The sequence below is a fragment of the Rhinolophus hipposideros genome, assembly GCF_964194185.1.
Source record: "Rhinolophus hipposideros genome assembly, chromosome: 12".
Taxonomy (NCBI): Eukaryota; Metazoa; Chordata; class Mammalia; order Chiroptera; family Rhinolophidae; genus Rhinolophus; species Rhinolophus hipposideros.
In genome coordinates this window covers 70,736,321-70,756,200 of record NC_138058.1, presented here as the reverse complement: position 1 = coordinate 70,756,200, position 19,880 = coordinate 70,736,321, and the positions used below count along the sequence as shown (strand labels likewise).

At 45.6% G+C, this 19,880-nt stretch overlaps 1 protein-coding gene across 15 annotated transcripts in view; it reads left to right on the top strand.

Moving 5' to 3' along the window:
• LPIN1 (lipin 1) overlaps positions 1-19,880 on the top strand; it is a 112,177-nt gene that overhangs the window by 50,336 nt on the left and 41,961 nt on the right. For 9 of the 15 annotated variants that reach the window (XR_013994610.1, XR_013994612.1, XM_081068366.1 and 6 more), the window contains 5 exons: positions 10,761-10,961; positions 11,735-11,830; positions 14,964-15,274; positions 16,148-16,273; positions 18,474-18,581. Coding sequence is in view for 12 of the 15 variants with exons in the window: in XM_081068366.1 (XP_080924492.1) it covers positions 10,761-10,961; positions 11,735-11,830; positions 14,964-15,274; positions 16,148-16,273; positions 18,474-18,581 (842 nt within the window). In the remaining 3 variants the exon portion in view is untranslated. The remainder of the gene's footprint in view (positions 1-10,760; positions 10,962-11,734; positions 11,831-14,963; positions 15,275-16,147; positions 16,274-18,473; positions 18,582-19,880) is intronic. The other 6 variants (XR_013994611.1, XM_081068370.1, XM_081068362.1 and 3 more) reach the window with 3 other exon arrangements.

Sequence of the window (19,880 nt, the reverse complement as noted above, 5' to 3'; positions counted from 1 at the left end):
AGAGCAGTTTCCAGGCTCTCGGCCTCACATAGAAAGGTGCTGGCTCAGGTAGTAAATGGCCGTCAACTGTGATTGGATGGCCATCAGCTGTGGCTAGTTGACCGTCAGCTGTAACCAGTGAGCCATTGGCCACTAATATAACTGCCGTGGCTACGCTAGCAGAAGAGAATGGGGGCTAGCAAGAAGATGGTGGCTGGGCTGGCAAGCACGGATTGCAGTTAGCACGGCGGAGTGCGGGTTGCAGATTGCAGAGAAGTGGACAGCAGGTTGCGAACAGTGTGGCCCAGCCGCCAGCGAGAATATAGTGGTATGACTCCTCTATCTATGGCAACATGGGTGTTCCTTTTTGGCCTCACCATGTCCTGCGTTCTTATGTGGGGAGCTGGAGCTGAGACCCCGCAGGAGACCCCGCACGACACCATTTTTGGGATTTCTTAGAAACTGTCTTTTTTTAATGCTTTGGTTGAAAACCAACATGTATATCATAACCTCCCAGGTGAATGTGATCTGCAGCAGTACGTTTGTACTTGTACTCAGAGCTGGTTAGACTTGGGTTTGGATACCAGATGGAGCTGCAGATGAATGTGCTTAGAGAGCAGCAGGGGGTGATGACTGCAGCACCCCCATTCTTATGAGGCCCAGCTGGGGGGCTGATAGTGCCTGGTTTGGGTGTTAGGGCACAAGGGCTGTCACATAGCCAACCTCAGATGGCTCAAGGACCACCAGATGTCCCTGGGCTCCAAGGACCTGTGGGGAGGGAGAACCCCAGGGAGGTAGATTCTGTAATGGCTTTGAGGTAGAACCGTCCTAAATAAAAGCCAAATAGCTTAAATACTCCTAGTGATGGGGTGCTCACTCTCCCAAAACAAAGTCTTCAGTTTTCAGAAAGGTTATAAATGGACATCAGTAATCAGTCGTTCCATAACTGAGCCAGTTAAGGTATGGTGAGATTTTCAGCTTCTCAAGGACAGGAATCAGTCTTAACCTGGGCCAAACCCTGAGCCGGGCACAGGGTAAGCACCTGTGTACATAATCTGCTGCGTGAGTGGGGAATGGATGTGTGTAGAAAGGGGTGGGGATTGGCCAGTCATTCACCTGTCTCCAGAGACATCTTTCAGACATTCCAGGTAGATCAGGATAAGAAGGAGGAGTGGGGAGATTTTTATCTGTGAGTACTTAGACTTCCCTAGTAAAATCTTTTTGCCCTTTTTCTTCATTAACACAAAAGTAACAAGTCCCCTTTCAGAGCTGCAAGGTCCATAGGCTTTCCCCTGACTCTTGGAACTGGTGGCAGGGTGCAGCCGAGTCCCTGTGCCTCACCTGAACACCTTCCTTACCTGTGTGTGCCACCTGGAGATGGCAGAGGGAGAGGCTGTCTGCTGCTCCTGGACCGACTGGCAAGCACAGGCACACCGCTGGAGCAAACCAGACACCAGCTTAGGAAAAGGAATAACAACTATTAAAGTGTCCCGCAGTGGATAATTTTGGCTTCATCATTGGAGAAGTGAATATATTTGCACATACTGGGTGTTATACTCTCCTGCGGTTATGTGTGTGCTGCCACATGTGTACTTGGGACTGTGAAGTCACACCGATGGTTTGCAGGATTGTCAGAGTATTGGGTACGGACTTACCTGGATTTAACTGCTGGCTGCCACCCCTTGTCTGCATTGGGACCCTGAGCAAGTTATGTAAACTCTAGATCTTAGTTTCCTTCTCTGCAAAATGGGAAAATTATATCCTTTGTATCATTATGATAAACAAGTAAATAATTTTAACTCATTATTATCACCATCTGGACCATGCACCAACCATAATGGTATGTGACAGTGAACAGTGGATTTAACGATTTGTGTCGCACTGGTTTGCTGCTGTTACTGTCTTTCCCTGGGGTTGCTGGTAAATTCAATGGATATTTGGAAGTCTCCACTGTGCTCATTTAACCAAAGTAGCCGGCTGGCTGGGACATGACAGATTGAACAGTGTCCCTTGGCCAGGAGCTCAGTAGAGAGCAGTAGCCAGCAGCAGCCCGTTCTGTACCCGGATGCGTAATCCTGCTGCTGATAACAGGAATACAAAGCAGGCCTGTCCAGGGCCGATGTGGGGTTGGTTTTCCAATCCAGCAGCTCCCTGCATGTGCCTTGAACCCACATTCCACAGGTGTTCCTTAAGCACCTGCTGAGAGGGTGGAGGTGACAAGCACAACAGGTATTTTCTCCGTGCACAGGCGAGGATTAGTGGCAAAGCTCTCTTCAGGAAATGATGAATCATTCTGAGCACAAGAAAGGTCAAAGGAAGTGCCAAAGACGGCTTCAGATCGCAAACTGAAGGAAGAGAGGGCTTTTGACCTGCTAGTCCTCTGGGGAGAGTTTTGAATTTACTTTCTAAGAGGCCCTGAGGACATATGGCTGATGAGGGTCTCAGTACTTGTGAAAATATCACATCTAGAACCAACGACTGATCAGGTTTCGCTGGTCACTTACTCAGGGAGGTGGTGACCCGGCAGCTGGTGGTGAGGCTTCTTCTGCAGACAGGTGGCGCTAACACCTCGCTCCCATGCGCACAGCGTAAACATGTTGAAGGAAGACCATCATCACCTCCAGGCCTTCAGACCCCAAATTTTGTGCAGTTCCTATTTTTCACACTCTTATGTTTTAGTTCATGGCCTGTTTGTTGGCAAGAGATGCCTTATGGGCCTGTTATTTAAACTATGTTTGCAGTGAATTTTGTGTGGGGCATTGTCTTTACGAGTTTTACCTTCCAGGGAGAGAACATTTTCTGTATTTTTTCGTTTGTTTGTTTTTTTAAATTTCTTCTAATTTTTAAATTCTAGCACTTTCCCCTCATCTCTAGACTTTTCCAACTACTTCAGAGGTGGAGGGTGCACCTGGGTATCTGCACGTCTGGAAATTTTTGTGGTTGTATAACAATCCTCCCCACCCCCCAACACACATCCTTTACCACCTTCCCCATCTCCCTCTGGGAACCCCGCCCTTTGGCCCCCACTCCGGGTTTTTGCTTGGCATGAAGTATTTGTTTTGTGATGTTGTTATGACCAGGTCATAGAATCATAAACTTAAAGCCCTATCTCATTCTTGAATTCCTTCTGCAACCTCTTTGCCAGGTGGTGGTTCAGACACTGAATACTTCCATCGATGGTGAGCCCACTCCCTCTAACAATCAGTTCTTAGAAGCTTGGTCTCATAGATTATGCTTTCCATCCTGACTCTGGACTGGCCTCTCTGTAATTCCGACTTTAATTACCATCTGTAATTAATCACCAGTCTATGACTGTCTCTACAGCACTAGATACCCAGTAAATGTGAGCTGAATACTATTTGACATTTAGAACTACATGACTGCCATCTGTTTTGCTAAAGCCACACAAGTGATTTTTCGTTCACTGGGCCTCGCCCATTGATACCAGTTTTGTCCAGGAGATGAGGGAGGCAGGCAGCACAATGCAAAGGAGAGCAGGGTGGGCTAGGGCTCCAGCCTGGGCTCCCTTCCTGGTCGTGCTGCTCTGAACGAACGCCACACACCCTGGTACCCTGCTTCCTCCCCAGAAATGAGGCAGCTGGACTTGAGTGCTGCTCGGCTTTGCTTAAATTTGCATCAAATGACCTCGCCTATGCGAAGGGGTTTTGCATATTGTGAAGTGCCCCATAGGTGTAGTGGGAGGTTTGGTGGCTTTTTCCTGGCATTCGGTAAGTGATGTAATAAGGGTTTGCAGCCGAAATGGGATGGCGTTGGGTCTGATGGCTTCACAGGACTACTTTCTCTCCAAAGCTAGTAGACTCCCTTCTTGGATTACCAAGCCCATTTATGTCTCTCCCAGCATTTTATCCATCTCATCTCAGATAATTATCCCGGGAGCTGCTTGCCGAGCTGTCAGGTAAGAGGCAGCCCGTCCAGGCTGCACCTGCAGCTCCCCTGAGAGCCGCATGAAAACAAGGGTTGGGCTCAGGGCTGTGCCGACGGACAATTTAACGTCAGGCAGGCAGTAGGATTTGTTTTCTTAGCCCGGAATTCTCTTTCATACTGGATGTCCTTTCAAAGATGAATCAAGGTTCATCTTCTGCTGAAACTCGAGTACGATTGGGTAATTTGTTTTCAGTAGTTCTACTCCATTTGTTTCTAGTACATTTCCTCATTTTATGTACCAACTCATTCCTCATTCAAGCACTATAGAGGACGGTGCACCCTTGTGTGGCCATGACAGTCCTGAGGCCGTGGGTGCTCCCCTCCACAACACAAATTTACACCCTCCTGCCTACCACCGCTCCCATCCCGGTCTGTCACCATGGTCACCAGAAGTAAGTCCATTTCCCCTGAGCCCTAGTCCTTGATGCTGGGGCATGCATGTTTTCATGTGCTAAGAGTAGGAGGGAGACAGCTTTGATCTGGCATCCTCTGCTTCCATGGAAACGTGTTCTAAACCAATAAAGCACTTTCACTTTTAGAAGGTAATCACCATATAGACCGGATTCCCCGAAAATGAGACCTAGCCAGACCATCAGCTCTAATGCGTCTTTTGGAGCAAAATTAATATAAGACCCTTTATTTAATATATAAGACTGGGTCTTATTAATTTTTGCTCCGAAAGACGCATTAGAGCTGATGGTCTGGCTAGGTCTTATTTTTGGGGGGGACACGGGATTTAATTCAGTCACTCCAGAGGTACCTAGCTTAACAGACAAAGTAAGATTAGACTCCTGTGTTTCAGATATTGATGGATCTAGTCAAAGGAAGCGCGGGAAGTCGTTAAAGAAATCGTGGCCGTGTATGACTGCAGACATTTCCCAGGTCCCTGGGGCTGGGTCAGGTACCATGTGAGGGTGAGCAAGCTGCCCGCTGTCCTCAGGAAAGCAGACTGGCTTGCTGGACAGGGGTCTGTCCCGCCACTTGACAACTGACAGGCCACCAAGGTCATCAAGCATCTGCCCTGGATGGGATGTGAGGTTGTTCACGGAGCCAGAGGGCTGAGGAGGAGGTTCAGGTCACAAACGAAGGAGTTGCTGTGGGCGTGTTTATGAATGAGGTGTGCTGGACAGCAGGTGAGGCATGGAGGAGGCAACAGGAAATACAGACGAAGGTGTGATCAGAGAACTCTTGCGGGACACTTCAGTATCAAAGGGAAGAAGGGAGAAGGAAAAGAAGAGGTGAGAAGGAGTTAGCAAAAATGGTGATTCTGAGAGTTGTGTTGCTTGAGAGTTTTGCATTCATCTTGACCCTGGCTGAGGTGAGGTGTCCCACCGCTGAATCCTGATCTTCAGCCTTCTCAGGGAGAGTAGTGGGACATGTTAGATGTTGCACCACGTCCCCATTTCATTTTCAAGGAGCAATCCCACAATATTAAAGTGGAGAAACTGTTATTTCCTGGATAAGGTGCCTCTGATAACGTTATAGTTGAGAGGACTAGAAAGAGAATTGAAATCATTTTTTCCCACTTGTCTAATGAATGAGTGAAACTCCTGATTCGTGAGTTGATGACTAAGGGGCGTGGCCTAAAGTAGTTCGAATTCCCATATTTAGTTTTAATAATTGCTATTTGAGTTGAACATGCTATTTCTTATTAATGCATGTCTTATTAATAGAATCCCAGGTGGAAATCCACTTTTCGATATTTATGTTCCTCGGTGTATTATCTCTTTGAGTTTAAGTACAGTAGTAAGTATAATACTTTCTAACTTACAGAAGACTATCTGGAAAGGTGGCATTCCAATGGGATGTGATAACCTCAGGAAATTAGTGTTATTCCAGCAGGTCAAGCGAGAAAATGTCGCAATAAAAAACCATATGTTTATTTGTTTCTTAACCTCAGAGTTGCTCTGAAAATCCACAGCACAGCTGAGAGAACCCCAGTTTGGTCGAAGGGTTTTTGTGAGGTTTGGCCCAGCTCTCCTTGAAAACCTTTTGAACTGCGGTTGGGGAATCCAGTTTCAAGTGGTAAATGAAGCCCTGTCAAGTGAAGCAGCTATTTCTTGCCAGATTTTGCGATTAAAATCAATAGATTGAAAAGTAATTTTGTGTGGGTGAGTGAAGAACGGGTGTCTCAAAGCTGTTCAACTGGAAATTGAACCATTTTGTTTTGTTCTCTATTGGGTTTACTTATCTTGGGTTACTTTGAGGCAGTTAGGAGACTTTCTCCTTCAAAACAAATATTCCCCTCTCTGCCTGATCATGTGACTTCGTGAAAAACGATAACAGTAATGAGATTAACTGTGCAAGTGTAGGGAGGTGAGTCTATCCGGCTGGTTTGTCTGGCTGCTTATCTTCAGGTCAATCATATTAGCTTCTTGTCTTGAGCCTTTTACTTCAAAGCAAACTGAAGGAAGTGGGACTTTGGAATTGGTGCCCGGCTGGTTTATTCTTGTATTCCTTAAACATTTGTCCAACATTTATTTAGAGGAGATCCTGAAGGAGGGGCAGATAAAGAAGAGCCGTGGCCCTCCCCATCCCCTGCCTGCGCCCCACCAAGCCAAGCAGATGTCTGAGGTGACCTGGGCCCGCCTCAGTGTCTCTCCCCGTAATAGGCAGCGTCCCATGCCTCCTGAGCCCAAACTGTCTTCCAAAGAAATTTTAAACCAAATACTGTTCATCTTTCTGAAATGAGTTCTGGTTAATGCAGTAGTCTTCTTTACCGCCTTAAAATATATATATTTTTAAATTATGATAAAATACAATCTACAGTTGTAGCCATTTTTAAGTGTGTAGTTCAGTACATTTCATAAAAATACTTCCGTGTTGAGGCAGCCATCCAGCTGCAGAATGCTTTTCATCTTTTCATCTTGCAGGAAGAAGCTCTGTACCCATTAGACACTCACTCCCCTCCATGCGTCGCTGTTGTACTTTGTTTCTTTGAGTTTGTCTATTCTAGTTACCTCATGTACGTGCCATAGGACAGTATTTGCTCTTTTGTGACTGGCTTATTTATTATTAGCATAATGTCTTCAAGGTTCATCCATAATGTAGCATGTGGCAGTTTCCTTTTGAAGGCGGAATAATATTCTGTTGTGTGTATGTACCACATTTTATCCATTCACCCGTTGATAGACGCTTGGGTCGTTTCCACCCTTTGGCTGTTGTGAATAATGCTGCTGTGAACTCGGGTGTGCAAATATCTCTTGGAGTCCCTGCTTTCAGTGCTTTTGAATATATTCTCAGACGTGGAATGGCTAGACCATATGATACTCGTAGTTTTAATTTTTTTGAGCAACTTCCACACTGTGTTATATAGCGGCTGCACCATTTTGCATTTCCGCCAACAGTGCAGTCCTCACCAACACTTGCTTTTTTTCTGTTTTTTTTAGATGGTAGCCATCTTAATAGGTGTGAGGTGGTCGTATTGTCCCTTTTAAAAAATTCTCAGTGCTCAGCTACAGCAGCCCCAGCTGTAGGACTGGAGCTTATTGCCAAGTGGGACCATGACCCTGTCATTTGTTGAGAATTATGGAGCAGATTTCCTGCTTCTAAAATGGAGGTATTTTCAGATTTGCTCTTCCTGAATCACTTCCCATTCTGGGCTTTTATCTTTAAAATGAGGGTATCGGGACAAATACCCAATCAGGATCCTGGCAGCTTCAAAACCCTTGGATTCTGGACGCTAACCTTGAGTTTGCTCAGTGACAGAAGGATGCTTTGTTCTTGAGGACAGGAGACGAGGAACGTTGAGCTTAAATTATTAAAGATGCCCTTTGAGCGGCTAAGAATCAAGGAGCGCAGCCTTTATCTTGGATCGGTTGGGGCTGGAATTGCACCTCGCAGGCCATCTAGGCCACAGTCCTCAGATGAGAAGCTGGGGTGTGGAGACGTGGTAATACCATCCAGTTCTGAGCTTGTTCTTTCTTATGAATAAAAAATGTTGCCTGGCGGGTCCAGGGGTCTTCTCAGGAGCCGTGTGAGCAGCAGCAGTGACGCTGGTGTGAGTTCGGGGCCTCAGTGCTGGGGAGTGGTCACATGTCATTCAGTGATGAGCACAGCTCCTGTGTGAGGCGCGTGAAGTTAGGAGAAGCCGTGGGGGATGGGGGAGGCGAGGGAGGCTGCAGAGGCCTGTGATCCTGGCCATTTGCTTAGTTGCGTGTTGCTTGTCCTTCAGTTTTCTCATCTGACAGGCCTCACACCTACAGGGCTGTATTGTGAATCACGTGAGCGTGAGGTAATTACATGAAAGAAACCGTACGAGATGCTGTTGATCCTGCCTGTGGAGTCAGAGGTTTACCTCTCGGTAAGCACAGTGTGTTCACATCGGGGTTGAACCCTGTGGTGGTGATTTCTTTTATAAAACGATTCCCTGTAAAAAAGTGTCAGGGTTACGAAGAATCCTTTTCTATATGGTTCATCTTCTCAGGAACTATCCCCCCCTCCCCTTTATGCATGAAGTTAGTTAACTTGCGCCACTAAACACACTTCGGAATCATGTGATTTTATAGATTTATGTGCACGTGACTCGTGTTTGCGTGGAGGCGGGACAGCTCCGGCAGTGAGTCCGTTTACAGGGAGCAGGTCTGTGTTCATCTCGCAGGTGTTCGCTGAATGTGGTAACGCATTTCCTCATCCGAGGGAGGACGGTCGTGAATCCAGGGCGTCATTTAATCGAAACGAGAAGTGACGGCTTTCTCGGTCTCTTTCCCTGGGAGGTTTCGTTCATGGCCTAAATTCGAGTGAGATCCATGGTTCTGCTTTGCCCAGTGCATGCAGGGCAAACCATCACGTTTGAGCCTCAGTGTCCTATTTGTAAACTGGGATGCTAATATCGCTTCTACTTATAGAGGTTGGGGTGAGGCTTCCAAGAGGTATTTTTTGTTTGTTTGTTTCTTAAACTTGAAAGGACAAGGCTTGAGTTTTGGACTCAAGGAGAATCTGGCTTCACCAAGGGATAGGAGAAGCACATGGCAAAACAGACACGGTAGAGTAAGAAAGTTCACAGAACCAAACCTGTGATTGAGACGAGTGAGGGACAGGTGAGCACCGGCTGTGGTGGCTGCTGGATCCTTGTAAGGAACCTGAGGTGGGTGGGGTCAGCGTGTCCCCTGTGCCCCCAGGCAGGCCATCGCCTTGGGGAATTGAGGCACGTGGGCTGGGAGAAAGGGCGACATCTTAGTATCCATGGATTGGAAGTCACATGTGCAAACCCTTCCTCCTCAGGGGGCATTTGAACCGTGTGGCCTCACTGGTCCAGCACAGCGTTCAGTGGGCAGAGAGGAGGGGAGGAGAGGGTCTGCACGTGGCCCCGAAGTGTAAGTGCTGCTGGACCTGGGAGGAAGGGACCCAGAGAGAGAAGGAGCACTGAGCGCCGCCCCATCCCTGGTGGGGGCTGGAGGGCGGGTGGTGGGGCGGCCCGGTGAAGAGGAGTGAGGGCGGGCGGCCAGAGCAAGACCGCAGAGAGAGACTTCCGTGCTTTGGGCTGGGCTGAGGTGTCCGAGTCACATCGGGGCAGGTGCCAGGGCACTACCAGGGGACTGGAAGCTGTGGCTGTGCCGAGGTGGGCCGTCGTCGGGTGTGGATGAGCACCGGGTGGTGGACAGAGCCAGGGCGTAGCGCCCGCTCAGACTCCCGCCGTTCTGGGCCCGGATATCTCTCGCAGTGTCCCTTTGCCTCTGTTTCTGCTGTCACTGCCCTCTTCCAGGCTGGCATTATTTCTGGTCTACACCGTCAACAGCCACAAATTGGTCTTCCTGCCTTCAGTTTCTTTTGTTGCCAGACTCCTTTACGTTTTTATGACGACCTCTTTTTTCTAGGTCCTGGTCTGAACTGGCATTTTGTTGTTCGTGAATCTCTGTGATCGTGGCTTCACACTGCTACATAGCAACGTCGGACTCTCTTAGCGTGGTTTCAACTCTCTGTCCGTCCCCTGCACATTCTCTGGGGCAGACACAGCCCATCTTTGTATCTTTGCACACACCTGTCGCAGGGCCCTGGTCCACCTTCCTACCTGAAAGCCTTCCAGTGATGTAGTCGCCGCTGTCCTTGGTCCTAACTCCCTCAGCGTTTCCTTACACAACACACAGACACAACATATTTTAGTGACTGGTGTTTTACCTCTCTCTCCTTTATGAGACGGCCAGTCCTTTCAGTGGCTCGGCCTGTGTCTTATTTATCTCTGAGCCCCCAGCACCAGGGCCTTTTGTAGAGTAGACGCCCTGGATGTTTGCTGAGTGAATGTCAATCGATTAGCTGGTCAGAGAAATGAAAGCCGAGCATGGCTGTGCCCTGGAGCGTGGGCGCCAGACAGGCAGGCAGGCAGGCAAGGACCAGGACGGAATTGGTCAAATAATAACCATTTTTTCTCTGAAGTAAAGGTAGTCATTTTTTTTTTTCAACTAGGTAACTTCTCTCCTTGGGACAGTGGGAGGATATTAAAAGGTATCAAATACAGTCTTTTCTCTCAAGAGTCTTGAGATTGAGTCTGTAAAACCTGCATGTAGTGAGAGAACGCACAGGTGGCCATAGCTACCCTGGTGCTCTAAAGGGGTACTTGTTGACCTCAGCGAGGAAGGGCCAGTGCTAACTGAAATGAGGCCTCCTGTGGGCTCCAGGGTGGAGGTTGGTGGGCTTGCTGTTTGGGGTAGCGGAGATGGGCAGCAGGGGTGGGTGTTGTGGAGCCCATTCCAGTGGAACAGAATGATCCCGGCAAGGTGTCAAATCAGACGTGTAATGCATGTTGCTGAAATGAGGAGTTCATTTTGACTGGCTCTGGATAAATGGCCTTCCCCAAATTAATTGTGTGTCTGTGTGTTTTGTTTGTATCTCTGTTTTAGGCTCAAACCATGAATTACGTGGGGCAGTTGGCGGGCCAGGTGTTTGTCACCGTGAAGGAACTCTACAAGGGGTTGAATCCCGCCACCTTGTCTGGGTGTATTGACATCATTGTTGTCCGCCAACCCAACGGGAGCCTTCAGTGCTCCCCTTTCCATGTCCGCTTTGGGAAGATGGGGGTCCTGCGCTCCCGAGAGAAAGTGGTAAGACCGTAGGACCCAGGGACCTGGGGGACAGGTTCTCTTCTTAGACGAAATCATCACATTTCTGTGGCTTCGCATCTCCGGAGCTTGTTGCAGACCCAGATTTTTAGCTTTCTATTGGCAAGAGCTGTTCACTGAGTTAACAATTGCAAGTTGAAATTGTCCTGGTTACTGTGGCTGTTGTAAAGTACTACAGATTTTAGTGGCGTAAACCAACTGTTTATTGAGCTCCTGAGTTCTGTGGGTCAGGAATTGAGACCAAGTGCAGCAGGTCTGTGTTTGTCTCTGCTGTCTGGGGCCTCAGCTGGAAGGGTCAAGGCCGGGGCTAGAGTCCCCTGAAGACACATGCCTGGCAGCTCTTGGCTGGATTCTCAGCCGGAAGGCCGCCTGGGTGTCCTCACACATGGCGGCTGGCTACAAGGGTGAGCGTCTCCAGAGAGAGAGAGGGAGAGAGAGAGACAGAGAGAGAGACAGAGACAGAGAGAGAGAGACGCTGCCTTTTTTTCTGACCTAGCCTCCGAGGTCACATAGTGTCATGACTATGGTTTGTGCTCTACATGTTGGGGCAATCACAAGCCTGACCAAGCTGAAGGTGGGGGGGGGATGGGGCAGGGGCGTGGACTCTGTCTCTTGATGAGGAAGAGCAGGTGGGACCAGACTGACTGAATTTAGAATTGTGTGATATTTGGGGGATGTATGTGGTTAAAGTGTGGGTGTGGACCCATGGCCATCCCCCATGAGGTCGGTTGCGAAGAAGTGTGTTTTTCTTTCAGGTTGACATAGAAATCAACGGGGAATCTGTGGACTTGCACATGAAATTGGGAGATAATGGAGAAGCATTTTTTGTTCAAGAGGCTGATAATGATCAGGTAAGGAAGGCTGGGTGGTCAAGATTACTGCCAAGTTTTGAGCTTTGAGCAATGCTTATGGAGGAGACACAGTAGAAGTGTGGGTGGAGAGGTGATGCCGGGTGTGGCTGTGTGAAGATGGCAGCAGAGAAAAGCAGCTGTTTTCCTGTCCTGAGGGTTTGAGCCAGACAGGCTGGGCGTGTGCTGTGTCCACACAAGACTCAGCAGTCCTGGCTGTTTGAGTTTGCTCCCTATCTCCAAGGATCAGAGCAACCGAATCACACTGGTCTGAACCCTTGTCCAAAGCATACGAATTATACTGTTGTCAAATCACCAATGGCTGAGTGTTCTAATTTTTGTTTAATGAGTGAGCAGATCACTTTTATTTTTATTATTTAAAAACTTCTAACACCCTCGTTGAGGTAGTTCTTGTACCATACAATTTATCCATTTCAAGTGTATAATTCAGTGGTTTTTAGTGTTTTCATAGATATGAGCAACTATTACCACTGTCAGTTTCGGATCGTGTTTATCACCTCAAAAAGAAACTGTGCCCTTTAGCTATCACCTCCCCATCGCCGACACCACTGAGCCCTAAGCAACCACTAATCTACTTTCTGTCTCTGTAGATTTCCCTCTTCTGAACTTTGATATGAACAGGATTGTATAGTACGTGGTCTTTTATGCCTCTCTTCTTGCACTGAGCATAATGCCTTCAAGGTTCATCCCTGTTGTCGTGTGTCAGTACTTCATTCCTTTGTAGGGTGAATGGCATTCCATTATATCCATACACCACATTTTGTTTATCTTTTCATGTGTTGATGGACAAAAGGTTGTTTCCACCTTTTGGCTGTGGTGAATAATGCTCTGTGCACATTTGTGTACAGGTTTTCATATGGACGTATATTTTCATTTGTCTTGGGTGCATACGTGGGAGCGGAATTGCTGGGTCAGATGGTAACTGTCTGTTGAACATTTGAGGAACTGCCTGCTAGACAGTTGTCCAAGGCTGCTGCACCATTTGCATTCCCATCAGTCATGCTTGAGTTTGTCCCCGCTCTCACCAATACTTGTTACCTGACTTGTGAGTGTAGGCATCTTGGTGGGCGAGAAGTGGTATCTCATGGTGGCATTGATTTGCATTTCCCTAATGACTAATGATATTGAACATCTTTTCAAGTGCTTATTAGCCATTTGGATGCATTCTTTGGAGAAATGTCTATGCAGATTGTTTGCTTATTTTTTAATTGAGTTATTTGTCTTTTTTTAATTGAGTTTTGGGAGTCCATTATATATTCTAGATACAAGTCCCCAATCAGATATATGACTTACAAATATTTTCTTCCATCATGAATGGGCTTTTCACTTTCTTGATGGTGTCCTTTGAAGCACAAAACCTTTTAAATTTTGATGAAGTCCATTTTACCTACTTTTTTTCTTTTGTTGCTTATGCTTTTGGTGTCATATTTAATAATCCTTTGCCAAATTCAAGGTCATGAAGATTTATCCCTGTGTTTTCCTCTAAATAAACCACCTCTTTTTACTCTCACTCACTGAGGAAGCCACTCTGATATGGTGATTTCTCTATAAATCCCACTTGAATTAGTTCCTGTAGGGGCAGATAGCCTGATTAAAAAGGAGTGGCTCTAGGCTCTAAAACAAATGCCCATACTTACAGTTTCAGGAAGCAACTCATCTCAGATTCTGCTTCCATTTGGAGCAAAGGTGTGACCTCTGAGGAGGCCAGCATCCCTGCCCGGTGCCTTCCGTCTTCTGTAATTACCCGCCTGGCCAGCAGGAATCCCTGCCTACTGCTCTTCATCTTCCTATTCAAAGGGAAGACTGTGGAAATTATTACTTAGCTCCTAATGGTGCTTTGACAGACACTCTTCCCACCCGAATGGACACTTGCATTTTTAACTTCCTTTTGCCCCTTGGCTTTAGACAGATTTTATGCTGTCAGAGCTGAGGAAGAATTCTGGGCGAGATGCCACGGAAGTTGCAGGCCGCAGAGGGCCTTCTGGGCAGGCCTTATAGGGAGCCAGTGGGTGGGATAGGGTCTGGGAGGCCAGACTGTGTTCTGTTCCATACTGCCCCTTTCTGTCCCTGAGAGGCTGCCGGACGTTGGGGAGCCTGTCGGACGTTGGGGAGCCTGTGTCCTTCTTCATCAGATTGCTACAGGATACTGTCTCTCCTCCACCTGCAGAGGCCCACCTCTTTCCTTTTCAGTCGCTGGAACCTTCTTTTCCGCTCTTGACCCAGTGTCAACACTCTCGGCATTTCTTCTTCAGGTGGTCCAGTTGAGCACGAGTGAGATGACCTCTCACGTCCCTTTCAGCGGAGGCTGCTACTCTCAGATGTAGACTTTCTATATCTGTAGCGCGTTTGATGTTCTCTGAGCTACTTGACACGATCAGCAGCATGTTTCTGTTTATCCCCTCTCTTTTTATATATATTCTTCTTGTTTCTAGGTTTCTCGTAACAAATGAGTCATTCATTAATAAAATGATTGCTCTAGTTTTTAAAAACCTGGTGAGTCCTTATTACACAGCTAATGACAGGCTGTGTTTTTTTTCTTTTGTTTTTAAGCAGAGGGTCAATATGTAGTTACTCGGCAGCCACGTCCTGGATGTGCTCTGGCACAGGGAGGCACTTGGGCACAGTGGAGGGGACCTTTCGGTGTTTTTCTTTTTAAAATTAGTATCTTAATTCAGTGCATATTAAAAAATGCATACACATTCTCTCTCTTACATGCACACACCGTTTCCCACACTGAAATGCAAAATTGAGTCCAGTTCCCAGGGTAATGTGTTGACTCAAAAAACCCATGTTTTTTGGCTGTACTCTGGATAGTTCAGAAAAAGTTGAATTTTGGCAGCCTGAAATCACTCATAATTACTTTACTTTGTTATAATTATGAAAATGTGGAATTCAGTACAAAGTAGCATTTAATGAATTGTTGACTGTGTGATCTTGCATCAAATCTGGCAGCCACGTCTCCAGGTCACTGTGACATTTAGTCCCACTGCCTTGCCGTGGCCCTCCCTGAGAAAGGCTGGGGCTCCTGAATGAACAATGGCAGGCCTTCGGCACGACCCTGCTCCTTAACCCAAATTAACGAGAGTCTTTTGTGAAAATATTTTCTGTCCTTTAGGAGGTAATCCCCATGCACCTGGCCACCTCCCCAATCCTGTCGGAAGGAGCCTCACTAATGGAATGCCAGCTGAAGAGGAACTCCGTAGACAGGATGAGAAGTCTGGACCCCAGCACGGCAGCCCAAGTCTTACCTCCCAGTGAGACCCCTTCAAGTGGCTCTTTAGTGAAGAAAAGAAGAAAAAGGAGGAGAAAGTCCCAGCTGGACAGCCTGAAAAGAGATGACAACGTGAACACATCTGAAGATGAAGACATGTTTCCCATAGAAATGAGTTCCGATGAGGAGATGGACCCGCCAGATAGCAGCAGCAGGTGAAAATGTGAATCAGAGGCAGGACCCATATGAGAACTGAGTGACATAATTTTTCTAGAGGTTTTAATAAATGTTTTCCCCCAGAATTCCTTATTCTTCTGTTAGTACATTTTAGACTGAATTTTGGAATCTTGTGGCCCCAATCTTAAAGTATCAACAAGGTTTGATGTGGCTTATAACTAAGAGACAGTTGGGAATGCCAGACCTCTTTGGCTGCTAATGTCAGCATTCCAGAACAGAGGCGAAAAACAGGAACTGACCAAACTAACACTGCCTGCATGAAACCGTAGTTTCACAACCTCCTTATTCCTATTTGAGCACCAACTACATACATGGTGCTTGGCTGATTTTGTAGCTTGGAGCTGATCGGTGATAGGCTGAGGGTTGCAAGTCAATGTAGAACGTGACCAGTTTCCTCTACATGCAATCTTTTCCTTTCCAGTTTTGATTAGACCCAGAGTTGAATGGACACCCTGTTTTGTTTTTCTTTGCTTTTAGCAGTGTGGTGAAATTCCGTTTCTGTGTGTTACCATTTTTGGTGAAAAATGCCAGTTTTGAAAGAAAACTCATTTGTAAAGAATATTTGACGTTTCAGATTTTTATGTAATTCAGTATAAGTTTTGATAATAAAACAATTATCTTGTTAACATAAAGTCCAAATACTTGAACAAAGTAATTTTACATTTATAATTCAGCCAAAGCATGAACATACAAAATGCATTTTTCCTCTCCGCTGCCTGGAATATGGTTGGGTGGTTTTAATGGAGCTCGTGTTAATCTCTAAAGGACTTAGAGATAATTAGGAAAAAGTGGAAACTTGGCTTTATCATGAATTTATCACTAGTAATTCTTTAATTTTTTTTGTTAACCAGAACTCTTTGTAGTGATATACCTCCATTCTTAGAAGATGCTCCTGAGGCAAACCTTTCCCCAGTCATGTCTTATCCTCAGTCAGCCTCGTACCCTAATTCCGATAGAGAGTGGTCACCCAACTCCAGGTAAGTTGCTGGTTTGTGTGTGTGTGTGTTAGTCTGTCCGTCTGTCCTGGTCCAGAGGATTTGAAGTCAATAATAGGAAGCATATTTAATAAAATAGTGAAACATAAATAAAATATGAAATTAGTTAGGAACAGAAAAAATGCAGTTTAGAGCAGGAGGTACATTACAGACCAGGATTAAAAACACCGTGTGCAGGTCATAAACTTCTTTTTAATATGGAACTGCAGATGTGGCTCTTAGCTCCCCGAGGTGGCAGTGAAAGGAAGACCCTTGTTGAGTCCCACAGTGCTAACTGTCCACAGGAGAAGACAGGTGACTGAGCCTTTCTGGATGCTTATTTCTATAGTAGGATTCAAACACAAAGGTTTGCTTCAGGGGCCACTGAGGACACGCGGGGCTGTTAGAATGACGCCCTTCTCCCATGCTTACTCGTTCTGCTGAATTCAAGGATGTTTACTTCCCTGAAATGAACTCCCACATTGGCCTAGACTTCCGGTGTGAGCTGGGAGAGGCAGAGCTCCCAGGTGCAGATGCCATTCTGAGAGTCCTGAGGCTTTGAATCAGTGAAACCCATGAGAATATGGGAGCCCTTCTGGGAGCTTTCAGAAGAACTGGGGAGGGGACAGATCTAAATTGTGCGTTCTCAGTAGGGACGCTACCACCCTCACCAGATGGCAAAAATCCTAGCTGTGATAACAGTCTGTGGCCTGTACTAAGCCACAGCACATAAACAGGTACACAGTATATGTACAGCATTGACATTTTATGATGGAGGGAGGGCTCTTAGGGGAAAAAAGCTTCAAAATGCTCCGGCTATGTGGTGACCTTGAGAAAGAGGTTGAGAAATAGCGATCTAAGTGACAGTGTGATGTGCTTGGGTTGTTCTTATCCCGAATGCATTAGATTTACTTCAGGTTTAATATGCAAGGGTCGGAGGCCCCTAGGCATTCTGGCGTGTGCTGTGGAGGCTTCCTGCCTAAAGCTGGTCTCCTGTAAATGCCACTCCTGGTTCCAGTTTGACCAGAGTCATCTAGTTAATGAGACAGCACAGTGAGCAGTGTGTGCTGAGCTTAAGGTTGGAGAAAAATAGATATGTCACATGCCCAGTTTCCAGGAAGCCCTGTGACAATGAATGTCAGTCAACCAGGGTGGCGCTGGGGACCTGTGAAGTCCCCTCAATGAGGTCTGTCTAAAGACCAGTGCTGTCCAACTGAAACATAATGCGTACTAGCTACCTGTATAAATTAAAACGTTCTAGCACCCATCCTTAAAAAGTAACAAGAAACTGATAAAATTGACTTGGATGTTATATTTCATTTGACCCAGTAGATCCAAAATATCATTTCAAGTAAACCATTTCCTAAAAAATTATAAATGAGATATGTCATGTTCTCTTTTTCATCCAAAGCCTTTAAAACCATTGTGTATCTCACGTGGACAGAACATGTCAGTTTGGACTGGCCACAGTTCACGTGCTCAGTGGTCAATCAGTTCGTGGCTGTCCTATCGGACAGTGCAGATGGAAGACCTTTCTAGGACCTCACACATTCTCCTCCGAGGTCTGGGGAGAGAAACCCTCAGGAGGGAAAAACAGTACTTCAGGAAGAAAATAGGTGGAATGTTTAGAAACTACTAATGGGTGGAAAAATCTGTTCAAACACCCTACATTAATTGAAAGAATTAAAATAAATGTTTTAAACACAACCCTGACTAGGTTTCACTGTCTTTGGTGGTTTGCTCTATGCGTGCAGAGTAATGACTGCATCAGACTGTGAGGATCTGGCCACTGTCAAACGTAATTACAAGTTAGGATAAACAGATACATTTCCATGTTTGGAATCTGGATTTTCTTTAAAGAGACAACTGATAGCACAAATTATCAAATCCTTGGAGTAAGTGGTTTGACTAAGCATGAAATTCTGACCAGAGAAAAACAATCTTTTATGTACATATGGATGAAATAGAAAGTGAAATGGGTCTTTTGGCAGTTTCCTGTTTTTGTGGTTAAGAAAATTCATGTTGATTTCTTAGGGATTTCAACATATCAGTTCTCTGCTGTTGTCAGATGCCTAAGTATGTTCATTTTCTTACAAATGTCATTGTTGACAGTGGTCCTATAACTTATATGAAATTTCATTTAATTTAATTGACCTACGATTTTTCTTCTTCTTCTTTTTAATGTGTATCACGTGGTATCCAGTAGCCTGATAGATTGCAAAAGGACTCCCCCTCCCGTTGCAGTCGTGGCCGAGGGCGGGCTGTCTAGCTCTTGCCCTCCACAGTCGTCCCACTTCCATGCTTCGGAAAGGTAGCAGGATTACTTTTCCCACTTGGATGTCTTCGATAATGACTATTTTGATTTAACTCTTAAAAATCTATTTTAGCATTAACCAAATTACTTATGCAGAAACTGCATATAGAATCTAGGAAATGAAAATTTTGATCTAACCCTTACAAATCTATTTTACTAACCAAATTATTTATGAGGAGAATGCGTATAGATTATTATTATTTTCCTTTCATTGTAAGCATTTGTAGAGTATTCGATTTTTTTTTTTTAAGTACTACATTTAACTCTGGAAATTACAGTTAAACATATAATTCTTCTCCATTCTGCAGTGCTTTGAAAAATAGAATAATGAAATAAAAATTGGGAGTATGATCTTCTGTTTTGTGTCCAGGGTGGTTCAACAAATAAGTTTGCAAGACTATGTTTTAAGATGTCATTTTAGGGAAATTATTATTATAACTATTTAAATAGCTTCTTAGACTTTCGGAATAATGGAGTCAGATAGTTCCACAGCATTTCTAGAACAGAGTTTTGGAGAATAGCATAGGACCAATCTGAAGGTTTAGGATTATAGGTTTGTGTTTTTGTTTGACGCAGTGGTCTGAGGTCTGCCCTGTTCCTTCAGTGTGTCCATACCCTGACCTGCCTACATTGTGAACTTACGGGATTTACTTGAAAACTGTAGTGAATGAAGCTATGGTTAATTTCTACATGAGATGCTGGGTTTCTTTTTGATTCAAGAACCAAATCTCATACTTCATTCAGATGTCACATGTGCAGAAGAAAGGCCATTTTAAAATGAGGCAAATTGAGTTGTGAACAGCTATAACCAGTTTGCCTAATAGGGACTGGCAAAAAATACTGAAAACTATTATATGGCTAATAAATGCATTATTTGTGAAAATCAGTGACCTTGTAAGCTTACTTTTTTGAACAACCCTTGATCTTAAAAGCCTAATATTTGATAATGGGAAATTTGGGAATCATCTTTCTCATTGGTCATAGTGTTGGGAATCTTTCCCCTAATTCCCCTTCACTCAGTCTGAATTCCCCCAATGAGCAGTCAGAGTGTACATGTGTATGGTATCCCGACTCCTTTGACAAAGGATGATAGGCCCAAGGGGCCAGAGCTACTGGAGTGGCATGTCGAATGGGAGAGATGGGACTTCAGCTTATGACGTTCACAAGGGCTTGTTTCTTGATGAGTATGAATTTGCAGACCTGAATGTCTCTGTGGAAACTTTCTGAGAGGGTCAGAATGTTAGGGATTCTGGAGCTGGGAGGAGCTGTCCCACCGTGTTCAGCATTTGCATTCTT